This window comes from Leptidea sinapis, chromosome 3 (assembly GCF_905404315.1).
Source record: "Leptidea sinapis chromosome 3, ilLepSina1.1, whole genome shotgun sequence".
NCBI lineage: Eukaryota > Metazoa > Arthropoda > Insecta > Lepidoptera > Pieridae > Leptidea > Leptidea sinapis.
Genome location: NC_066267.1, coordinates 12597409 through 12610540, shown reverse-complemented (window position 1 = coordinate 12610540; position 13132 = coordinate 12597409). Strand labels below are relative to the sequence as shown.

At 38.6% G+C, this 13132-nt stretch overlaps 1 protein-coding gene across 1 annotated transcript in view; it reads left to right on the top strand.

The window, feature by feature from the left end:
• The window catches only part of LOC126979514 (structural maintenance of chromosomes protein 1A), a 72327-nt gene that overhangs the window by 32435 nt on the left and 26760 nt on the right, over positions 1 to 13132 (top strand). Inside the window, exons 12-15 of the mRNA XM_050828830.1 lie at positions 1011 to 1222; positions 8193 to 8367; positions 10255 to 10377; positions 11189 to 11320. Coding sequence (XP_050684787.1) covers positions 1011 to 1222; positions 8193 to 8367; positions 10255 to 10377; positions 11189 to 11320 — 642 coding nt within the window. The remainder of the gene's footprint in view (positions 1 to 1010; positions 1223 to 8192; positions 8368 to 10254; positions 10378 to 11188; positions 11321 to 13132) is intronic.

The following is a 13132-nucleotide window of genomic DNA, read 5'->3' as shown; positions in this document are numbered from 1 at the left end:
CAGCTGGGGGACGCACGCGTCGACAAACACGAGGAGGCGCGGCGCCGCAAGAAGCAGGAGATCGTGGAGAGCTTCAAGCGGGAGATACCCGGAGTCGTGAGTCACTGGCTTTATATTACGACGAGGAACTCTATGTATGACTAGTTGTACGTGGCGGCGCAGCTGGGGGACGCACGCGTCGACAAACACGAGGAGGCGCGGCGCCGCAAGAAGCAGGAGATCGTGGAGAGCTTCAAGCGGGAGATACCCGGAGTCGTGAGTCACTGGCTTTATATTACGACGAGGAACTCTATGTATGACTAGTTGTACGTGGCGGCGCAGCTGGGGGACGCACGCGTCGACAAACACGAGGAGGCGCGGCGCCGCAAGAAGCAGGAGATCGTGGAGAGCTTCAAGCGGGAGATACCCGGAGTCGTGAGTCACTGGCTTTATATTACGACGAGGAACTCTATGTATGACTAGTTGTACGTGGCGGCGCAGCTGGGGGACGCACGCGTCGACAAACACGAGGAGGCGCGGCGCCGCAAGAAGCAGGAGATCGTGGAGAGCTTCAAGCGGGAGATACCCGGAGTCGTGAGTCACTGGCTTTATATTACGACGAGGAACTCTATGTATGACTAGTTGTACGTGGCGGCGCAGCTGGGGGACGCACGCGTCGACAAACACGAGGAGGCGCGGCGCCGCAAGAAGCAGGAGATCGTGGAGAGCTTCAAGCGGGAGATACCCGGAGTCGTGAGTCACTGGCTTTATATTACGACGAGGAACTCTATGTATGACTAGTTGTCAGGTATAACTTTTTATCAAGTTTATTTGTAAGGCCGTTTGTCTTTATCTTACCTTTGTCGCTACAAAATTACATGACATGGAAGATATTTAGTAGAAGTAATTTTAAACTTGGAGTAACTTTACACTGCGTTTATTAATAAGACAGAATATGTTCCCCGATCGGTTGTGGCAATAAAATAATTGTTATAAAATAAGTGAACTGAATGAGTCATATTTGTTGGCAGTACGACCGCATGATCAACATGTGTCAGCCGACACACAAGCGGTACAACGTGGCCATCACCAAGGTGCTGGGCAAGTACATGGAGGCCATCGTCGTGGACACGGAGAAGACGGCGCGCCGCTGCATCCAGGTGCTGAAGGAGAGGATGCTGGAGCCAGAGACCTTCCTGCCGCTCGACTACATACAAGCCAAGCCGCTCAAGGAGAGGCTGCGGTAATTACATCGATTATGTATAATACTATCTGACCCAGCAAACGTTGTATTGCCATGTGAAGTAATAAAAATAATGTAATTATTAAAATTTATGGGGTATGAGATGATTACCGATTCTCAGACCTACCAAATATATCGTATTACAATAATTATTGTATTCGATCTTGCATTGCTCCCTATTGCGGATCTGTGGATGGAACAGAATAATAATAAAGTCGCGATACAAAAATAGGTGTTGATCGTAGATGGTTATATGTATTTTTTTAATGCTGCATCATAATAAAAAAAAATAAAAACAAAAATATTTCGGGTTGTTTGACCCTTATCATTCAGTTGTATGATAAATAAATTTTGGCCGATTTTCAGACCTACCCGATATACACACAAATTTTCAAACAAATTGGTTTAGCCGTTTTGGAGGATTTGGTAACAAACACCGGGACACGAGAATTTTATATATAAGACTCGCTGACCCAGCAATCTTTTTTTCAAATCAAATCAAAATATTTTATTGCAAGTCAATTATTTTTATCTTTGTATTGCCCTCATAGTTAACAGCTGTAGTTAATCCACTAAGTATAGGTAGCTAGAATAAAGTTCGTTTTTTACCTCCTGAGAAACAAAGATTCTATTTAGTTATTCATTTTTAACTATTCTTTCAATTTGATTTCTGAACGACGGCGGCACATCTAAGGAAATACAAAATCGTTGTTTTTATTATATCCGAGTATTTTCATATTTATTCACCTTTTAGACCTTCTCTGAACTTCCACAATTAATTTAAGACCAAAATTAGCCAAATCGGTCCAGCCGTTCTCGAGTTTTAGCGAGACTAACGAACAGCATTTCTTTTTTATATATATAGATTGTCGCAATTCGTTACTTATTTTTTTATTCTTCATTAGTTATTAGCTACAACATATTATTTTTCATTGTTTCGGTACATGTTGCCGCTTGATATAAAGTTTACATAATATATTATTTAAATACTAACCCCCTTATTCATAATGGTCCGCTAACTTTAAACAGCCGCTTAGGAGTGTTTTTTCTCATTCTGACTTAGGTCAATAGAAGAAGACAGAGTGAGAATTAGCAATGCCTTAAGTTAGCAGACTATTATGAATAAGGGGGTTTAAGTATAACTAAATAACATATATAGTGTTTTGTAAATTTAAAATAGTGTAAATTAAATACTTTTCTCTGTGAAAGTGAATGTATAAGAAGATAAGTACTAAAAAAGTGTTATATACTATTTATTATTTACAAACCAAAAGTGCCTATTGTGGGTTGTAACTTGTAGGTAGTTAAAAAACTTTGCCCTTGATTCGACCTAGTAAGACGTGTTGTTCGTTCTGCTCGAATACTAAACGCCTTTTACAGTCTTGACGTCACTGGCCTAGTGGCCAGTAGAGAGTTTTAAATCAACACTGCATCGAACCGAGTTCGAATCCCATCCGCATAGATCAAATATTTTTAATTTAATTTAATTGTTATCACTGTTAATTTAATATATTATGTTTTATTACATTATGCCAAATAACTGTAATGCGTGCAATAGCAAAATTATGTCACTTGAGTATTTCGAATGTGCCTCATGTGGTAAACTCTATGATCTAGAATGTCTCAAAGTCAATAGCAAGCAGTTTGACACCTTTTCTCAAGAATTTAAGGACACTTGGATCTGCCCTGGGTGTGTATGTACAAGACCGAAAACTGATAATTCCACAACACCTATACGAAGCAATTTGAACTCAACCTACACGAACGAACAAGGAAATTTAAACTTAATACGGGGAAGCCGAGGCAGTAAGGCTGAAGAGTAGTCAGAGCTAGCATCTGTTTTAACCGAAATCAGACTTCTGAGACAAGAGTTACAAGCATTGAAGCAGCAAAACAGTGAGATATTCCAGGATTTAAAAACAGTTAAATGTGAACTACATTCGGTTACCATCAAACTCGAACAGTATGACAGGAAATTTTTGACTCAACAGACAGAGATCACAAACCTCAAAGGGTCTCTCCAGCGCATTGAGTCAACAATAAATAACTACGAACAAAGTCTTTTAAAAAACGAAATAGAAATTGTTGGTGTTAATGAACAGAAAAATGAGAGCATAACTCATATAGCCATGCTTATATCCAAAAAATTCGGAGTATCACTTACCGAAAATGATGTCGACGTAGAAAGAGCTGGCCCAAAAGCCTCGCAAATGTCTAAACCCCGATATTCTCCAGTTACATGCCCAATTGTTATTCGCCTTGTTCGACGATCCGAATTTCTGTTGGGTCCGAAACGGAACTATATATGTTCGTAAAGCTGAAAAAGTCCGTTACGTCACCATCAAATCTGGCGAAGATCTGCAAAATTGTTTCATAAATAAGGAAACACAACAAAACATTTCAAACATTCAAGAAAATACATCTTAAGAGTTCTATTTTGTTACATTTCATAAGTATTAGTTTCACCACCTTGAGGTTATATAATTGTTATAGATACAACCTGTTCTCAATCATATTCAAAGTATCACAACTACGTTCACAACACACACACACCCTACGCACACAAAAAACATTATCTTATACACGCATTATCTTATACTTATTCACAAACCCATATTCACAAGCATTCACTATCCAACACAGCTCTTATAAAATTCAAAACGTAATTAAAAGAACCCGTAATTATTCGTTGTCCGACAACTTATGTATCTCTCACTTCAGCAATTTAATAAATACAATTGTCTCTTGTCTTCAACCAACAACCCCAAAATACCAAAGAATATATTATATTTACCACAACTCAAATGGCTAGTAACATGATAAGTGAAATTGATAACATCTTGAATATAACGTGCCATAAGGTTGAAGACATAGAATCGTGTAACGCTCTGCTTCAGTTGGGAAAATATAATTTTAAAATTTTAACATTTAATATTCGAAGTCTAAACAAAAACTTTGACCTATTCAGAGCAAATCTGCAACGTTTTGTTATAACTTACGATGTTTTTATTTTGACGGAATGTTGGCTTGATGATTATTCAATAGTCATGCAGTTAGATGGATATGATTCGTTTAGAACTTATCGAGCTATAAACCAGTGTAGTGGTGTTGTCGTTTATGTCCTAAACGGAATTTCAGTGTCTGTATGTGAGCCTGAACTGAATGACGCAATTTGTTTACAAATTGATAAATATCAAACAAAATAAATATATAAATATCAAACTTTGTAAATACAAAGGTCCAAAAATCATAGCTATTTACAGATCCGCATCAGTAAAGGACACCACGAATTTTTTAGACGGCCTGGAAAGCCTACTACGAAGGAATCCTCAAAAAGCTCACTAATAATTACTGCTGACATGAAGTAGGTATATGTCCTACAAGTGTAGACCCACGACGTCACGAATACCTGTGCCTGATGGCCGAGTTTGGTTTGTTAACTGTATTTTTAAAACCAACTCACGGCAAAACTTGATTGGACCACACTTTCATAAAAAACAACATGTCAGCAGAGGGTTTCATTTGCAGCGCGGATCCGACTGATCACGATATGACGATTACGTGTTTTAAAACTAAATACCCGGTTGGTCACAAACACTGTAGAACTGTGACAAAAACTGATACGCAGTCACGCGCGATCCTCAAAATACTGACTGGACGGCAGTGTATGATACTATGGACGTCTCAAGGTCAGTAGAAATTTTCTCACATACAATTAATACAATTATATCTAGACACAGATCAGAGGTCACGCTCAGTAGAATTAAATTTAACATTAGACCCTGGATTACACCTGGTTTAATCCGACGTATTCGAAACAGAGACAAACTCCATCAAAAGTACAAAAATAATCCAAACGTTGAAATTAAAAAGGTAATTTATATAAAATATAGAAACTTCTGTAATAATCTACTACATCGACTAAAGTACAATTACGAACGCTCACTTTTGACAGTAAGTAAACATGATAAAAAGAAGCTATGGAAGGTGATTGGAGATATTACTCATCATAAACGCTCACAGCAGAATGCTGAAGAATTAATTAAAACGTCTGATGAAGTAGAACATTGTTTAAAGTTGCATAACGAATATTTTGCATCTGTGGGTAGACAACTTACTAAGACAATTCTTGATAACATCAAAAAAACTAAGGAAAATTTAGCATCCGAAATAAAACATATAAACACTCCAATAAGATCATTTTTCATAAAACCAGCTGACTAGACTGAAATAAAACACTGGTTAAACGATCTACGAGTAGATAGTGCTTCAGGAATAGACCAAATAGGAGCAGTAGTACTTAAGCAAAACTCGGACCATATAACTTTACCGCTGACTCATATAATAAACTTGAGTATCACTACTGGAGTCTTTCCTGCATCATGGAAGCTAGCAATGGTAATTCCAATATATAAATCTGGATCAAAAGAAGTGCCTGGAAACTATAGACCAATCTCATTGCTCAGTGTAGTATCAAAAGTTTTGGAAAAGGTAGTCAATTCCCGACTCACTTCTTATCTTGAATCTAAGGGCCTACTCTGTGATCGTCAATTTGGTTTTCGTCGAAGGAAATCCGCAGAGGATGCATGTTTACTGGTAACAGAATTGATCTCACGGTACATGGACAGTAGACATCGATCTATTGGGGTATTCTTGGATCTGTCTAAGGCATTTGATACTGTCTCAGTTCCAATACTTTTGAAGCGACTGGAATGTATGGGCATCAGAGGCCTTCCTTTGAAGTGGTTTGCTAGTTATCTAACTGGCAGGAAACAGTGTCTGCGTGTAGGTAAACACATTAGTGAATTGCAAGAGGTCACAGTGGGTGTTCCACAAGGGTCTATCTTAGGCCCAACCCTGTTTTCAATTTACATGAACTCCCTACTTAAATTGAACATTGAAAACGCGGATATCGTTTGTTATGCTGACGACACCGTAATATTATTTAAAGGTAAGTCATGGGAAGAAGCAAAACACATGTCGGAAAAAGGCCTCGCCGTAGTAGCTAACTGGTTAGATAATAACCTCCTGACTCTTAACCCCGGGAAAACGAATTACCTGTCGTTTCACATAACAAAAGCTAGTGCTCCAACCGACTGCGAATTCATTCAAATACATAGATGTGATAAAGCAGCAGAAGCACCATGCTTTTGTCCAAAGATACAGAGGACGACGGAATTACGGTACCTGGGAGTCCAATTGGATGAAAAACTCACCTTCTTGCCGCACATCTTATCCTTATCTGGAAGAGTTAGAAAACTCATGATTATCATAAGGCTACTCAGGAACTCAGCTGACTGCCAATTGCTTAAATCAATCTATATTGCACTATGTCAATCAATCATTATGTATTGCATAACAGTCTGGGGAGGAGCTGCAAAATCTCATCTAATAATATTAGAGAGAGCGCAACGAGCCTTTCTAAAAGTCATGTGCAGGAAGCCACGACGACACCCTACGGACAGTTTGTATACGGAATGCGGCGTGCTAAGAGTTCGACAATTATTCATATTGGCTTGTGTAATGAAGGAGCACAAAAATGTTATCAATACTCCGGGTTTTGCCACTAACAAAATGAAACGCACGTTTAACATAACTCGCCCAAGAATTAATACCAAGTTCTCGGAACGACTGGCACCTTATATATCTAAATATTTATAATTTTATGCATAAACATGTTGGTATATTAGACTTAAGTACAAAAAATATGAAAATAAAAATCAGTAAATACCTAGGAGAATTAGATTATTAAAAAACTGAATATATTGATCCATTGTATTTAATTTTACACACACATACACATAAACACACACACACATAAACTTACACACACGCACACACACACACACATGTTGTTACTTTAACTTTATTTTACTTTCTTTTAAATTTAGTTTTGATAAATTTGTAGTTTTTTTAATTAAATTATTATTTTACAGTTGTATATAGTGTCTTCAAAATTTGTAATAGTAATGGCAATGATGACAACCAATATAGTGGTTTACTGTTAATCGTATCTTTATTTGATCCCACGATACAGTCTCCGACTGGTGTGTGAGTGTGGTGATTCAATGGCAATCATAATTTAGTCATACTTATATATAAGCTTGTAAAATATTTAAAGTTAATGTAATTTATGTAAAAAAATCAATTTAAATAAATTAATCTTATTCTTATTCTTTTAGACTCACACCAAACACCACACCTCTTTACCAGTGGGAGTGAAATAAGGATCACCCCAATTCTATTATTCTTTTGTTATAGGTCTTAGAAGTTTTATTATAAGTATCTATTGTGTACACCAGTGGGAGGCTCCTTTGCACAGGATGCTGGCTAGTTTATGGGTACCACAACGGTGCCTATTTCTGCCGGGAAGCAGTAATATGTAAGCATTATTGTGTTTCAGTCTGAAGGGCGCTGTAGCAAGTGAAGTTACTGGGCAAATGAGATATAATATCTTTTGTCTCAAGGTAACGAGCGCAATTGTAGTGCTGCTCATAATTTTTGGGTTTTTCAAGAATCCTGAGGGCACTGCATTGTAATAGGCAAGGCGTATCAATTACCATCAGCTGAACGTCCTGAACGTCTCGTCCCTTATTTTCATTTAAAAAATATATATCTAGGACTAGTTGTTCGCGCGGTGCTATAGTCGGTTCATACCGGTTATTTAATATTTGGCTTGATTTAAATGAAGCATACTATTGATGGTATAGTAATTGTGAAACAATAATATTAATTTCGTTCGTATTTTTTATTCCTCCTATGCGTTACTATGTTATCACTCGAAATAAAGTATGTCTCCCTCATTATAAACAACACCCTCGTAACAGTCATTAACTTTCTCACCTAACGTGCTCTGCTTCAACCCTGGCTTTCCCTTAGTATGAAATGAAAGACTCGTCCCTTATGTTTTAAAAAAAACTGGTTGTTGGCCGTTTAAAAGAAATAAAATGGTAGTGGACGTTGTCTGCAGCGATATCAAGGAGCCGAAGAACGTGAAACTGCTGTTCGACGTGCTGCGGTTCGAGCCCGCGGCCATCCACCGCGCCGTGCTGTTCGTGACCAACAACGCGCTCGTGTGCGAGACGCCCGAGGACGCCTCACGCGTGGCCTACGACCTCGACCGCAGCAAGAGCAGCCGCTACGACGTGCGAACACTCACACACTACACACACTACACTTACTACATCGGACGCGGCTCATATGTCCATTGTCTCTCAATCGTAGATGAACTAATTGTTATTTATGCAACTGTTGTGTAATAAGGAGTATTAAAACACGAATGAGGGTTTATCACACGAGGGGAATCCGAGTGAATGTGAATGAATGAATGAATGATTTATTTATTCATAAAAATGCCCCAAGCTAGTCTATCATCCCCACCATCTGGATGTGTTGCGGTCCTCCACAGTGCGATTTTCAAGGAGCTTTCTTCCTCGTCCTACGAAGCTGTGGAATGAGCTTCCTTGTGCGGTGTTTCGGGGACGATACGACATTTGTACCTTCAAAATAAGCACGTCACACCATCCTTAAAGGCCGGCAACGCGCCTGTGATTCCTCTGGTGTTTCAAGAGATTGTGGGCGCCGGTGATCACCTAACCTGTAACCCGTACGCTCGTTTATCCTCCTATACCAAAAAAATGCAGGTACAATAATAGATAGAAAATTATTTCCGATGAGCCTTATACATTTTACAATTTTTTTAAATTTAATTAAATAACGAAACAGAAACACGATAGGATTAATAAATTAAGATATACATAAACTCTATACAAACAAAGCATAAAAATAAAATAAAAGAAATGATTAAAATGTCAATATAATAAAAGTCCAAATTCAATTATTGTCAATAACTTTAAAATATTCTTAACCGTTAGGTAGTCCTTAATTTACGATAAGATTGTCATAATTAATTATATTAATACCTAATTATCAACAGCTGCATACGAGACTTTATTTACATTCATAATAGGAATCCTCTATAAAATATTCTGAAACAGTTACTTTACTGCTAACATTAAAAAGCATTGGGTGTGTTAATGTTAGCAAAAAGCAACTATTTTCGAATCTTTAATAAAGAATTCAAAGCATGGTGTAGATAAAAGGCATTTATTTTCTCAAAATTGATTACATTCCTAATATACTGGATTCAACTACCGCTTCGGAAACAAATGGCGGTCTGAGAGAGAAGAAGTGGCGCAAGAAACTCTCCCAGCTCTTTTTTTTGGGTTCTTTTTAATAAAATATACAAACTGTTGCAACAGAGCAATGAGGTGATAAAAACGTAGCAAAATGATAAGGTATCACTTTACGATGGCAGTGAGTGCCTGCGATTGTTTGTTATCCTATATCTTTTTTTATGGAAACAAGGGACGAGACGAACAGGACGTTAAGCTAATGGTAATAGATACGCCCAGCCCATTACAATGCAGAGCCGCTCAGGACCCTTGAAAAACCCAAAAAAATTTGAGCTGCACTAGAATTGCGCTCGTCACCTTGAGATATAAGTTGTTAAGTCTCATTTGCTAAGTAAATTCAATAGCTACGGCGCCCTTCAGACCGAATCACAATAATGCTTACACATTACTGCTTCATGACAGGAAAAGGCGCCTAAATATATAGAAACTTTGGTTTGTTTATAATAACAAAATAGAATCAAACTGCAAAAGATAATGAACAAGCTGTCATGAATTATTCAACAACAACTGCCATGTAGAGGTGACGAATTTTAACTAGCTGATGTACGTATAAATACGATAGTGCTAGACTATTTTGTGCGGAATGGCTCTATTGTTTTTTATAAGGAGGATATGATGGTTTATATAAACATATGTATTTTGAAATTATTTAAGAATGTGTTGGAAAATCATACACCTGGTACCCATAATCTAGCCGGCATCTTGCGCAAAGAAGACTCCCATTGGTGATCATAACGTAGCAAAAAGATAATGATCGTCTGTACCCGTTCGATCGTTTGTCCTCGTATACCTTGGAGCGCAAGTTGTCTTATATACGAGGCACGTTGTGTGTGACAGGCGTTAGCTCTGGACGGCACGTTCTACCAGAAGTCGGGCATCATCTCGGGCGGCTCTCTGGACCTGGCGCGCAAGGCCAAGCGCTGGGACGAGAAACATCTGTCGCAGCTCAAGGCTAAGAAGGTACTGCTGTCTGCTATGCATATTGCGAAGTGAGAGGCAAAGACAACCAAAAATTTATTTCGTTTTATAAACTTTGCCGTGATTAATGAAATTTTCTCTTCTGTCACGTGGTCTTAAAGACACACCCCCTTTTTAAATGTAATGTTACTTTAATTGTAATGAATTATTCCGATTTATTTGACAAAATTTTTGACAGCCTATATTGTTATTATTTCAAGAAATTTTGTTATGAATTTAATTCATTATGTGATGTATGGATTTGTCGTGCTCTAAAATTCAATTAGAATAGTGATGGACATAAGGTCAATACTCGAAACAAAAATAAACTCCCAATTCCATCTACTAGGCTCCGTAAAACTGCTAAATCTTTTATAGTGGATTGTGTTATATTTTATAATAAACTCCCAAGTTATATTAAAATATTACCAACTAAAAAATTTAAATGTATCGTAAGAAATAAATTAACATCTAAGGCCTATTATAATGTGAGAGATTATTTGAGTGGTAAAGATTGTTGGGATTAATCTTTCTTAATTTATTGTTAATGACTATTCTTATACTCATTTGAATGCTATTTATCAATTGTAACTTTTATACTTCATCCTGACTTGCACTAAATAACTTATAAAATTTTACACTGAATAAAGATTTTTTGAATTGGAATAAATTGTGTGATCTATACATGTTACAAGTAAAGAAAATTAGTAATATGATACTCGCGTGAATAACAAATAATATAAAATAATAGCTAATAAATCATTGAAATTTTTGTCGATCCGAAATTATTCGAAACTTGTATTGTATCACACAGGAGAAACTGACGGAAGAGCTCCGCGAGTCGATGAAGAAGTCTCGCAAGGAGTCCGAGCTCACCACCGTGGACTCTCAGATCCGTGGCCTGGAGTCCCGCCTCAAGTACGCCATCTCCGACAGAGACACCACGGTAACTGACTCTACCGCCTTGTATAGTGACACTTACGCCTGTACGGAAGGTGTCTGTGCGTAATTCACGTTACTAACTATAACCTTATTAATCTGTGCGTAACTAAACACCTACATTCGCCACATTCCTGACATATTCACTAGACTTTAAATCTCATCTGTCGTACCCACACACACACACACACACACACACACACACACACACACACACACACACACACACACACAATTCATTAAAGCATCTTTCCTTTGTTATATACAAAGTGCCCCAAAGTTAAACAATAAGGCCGTCCCTCAGCGCGTCCCTTTTGTTTCTGTCCCGCAGCGCATCAAAGAATTAAAGAATACAATTATCGTGGGCAGAACCGCATTTCGCTAGAAACCATAAAGGCTATCTTCGCATGATTAACTAAAGCGATTGTACCCCACTATTGGAGCTGATTGTACCCCACTATTGGAGCTGATTGTACCCCACTATTGGGGACGATTGTACTCCACTATTGGGGCCGATTGTACCCCACTATTGGGGCTGATTGTACCCCTCTATTGGAGCCGATTGTACCCCACTATTGGGGCTGATTGTACCCCACTATTCGAGCCGATTGTACCCAACTATTGGGGCTGATTGTAACCCACTATTGGGGCCGATTGTACCCCACTATTGGGGCTGATTGTACCCCACTGTACGGTCAACAGCATGTCGACTGTACATCACGTTTCGCGTGTCAGCGTTTACGTCGCCTCGCGTTATTTCCTAAGTAATATTGTAACCAGTTCGCGACAAGCCGCCGATCGATTCGCGTGCTCATTACCATACCAACATTTTACCATTTTACCATATAGCATAAGTTAAGGTTTCAATATACCATTTGAGCCTAACTTGTGTTTTACTCTGTACGGAACCAAACCACCGTACATTGTGGTCCTTCGGCCTTTTGTTAACCAGTGACAAATTTTTTTTTTTAACCATTCCAAGGACATTGTGGTCCTTCGGCCTTTTGTTAACCAGTGACCAGAATTTTTTTTAACCATTCCAAGGACATTGTGGTCCTTCGGCCTTTTGTTAACCAGTGACCAGAATTTTTTTTAACCATTCCAAGGACATTGTGGTCCTTCGGCCTTTTGTTAACCAGTGACCAGAATTTTTTTAACCATTCCAAGGACATTGTGGTCCTTCGGCCTTTTGTTAACCAGTTAACCATTTTAACCAAAATTCGTCGCGTGTGTAGTGAACCAAATTAGTGTTGACCAAAGTGCTTGTGTGTGGAGTGTAACCAGTTCACCAGATCGGCGATACTACCAGCGACTACCAACGGGGAGACTGCTGAGGACACACCAGGTCACCACGTACCAGTCTTCAAGTAAGATCTTTCCTTTTTATCACTCACCACTCTTTACCACTCTCTTTTGACCCGTAACCATGGAGGCTCTATTAACCACCCAAAACCAGATTATGTCCGCGATTAACACGCAGTGTGTTAATTTCAAGAAGGACGGGCCAGAACGAAAGACACCCGCCTATATTGAAAAACGTCTCAACGCTTTAGACTCGTACTGGAGTGAATTCCAGACCAACCATACTAGGCTTTGTGCTGAGTTTGAAGACCCTAACCATCGCTACTTCGCGGAAAACCATTACCAGCGGACGAAAGATTTTTACCAGGAAGTTAGGAATATGATTTCTAATTACGTAACCAGCGATCCCAGCAAACCATTACTGAGACCTGCTACACCATTATCGCAGGGCTCAGATAGGCGCGATATTTTCTCTCCCGCTCAGGAGGGTCCCTCTTTTAGCTTCCCTGCACCAAAG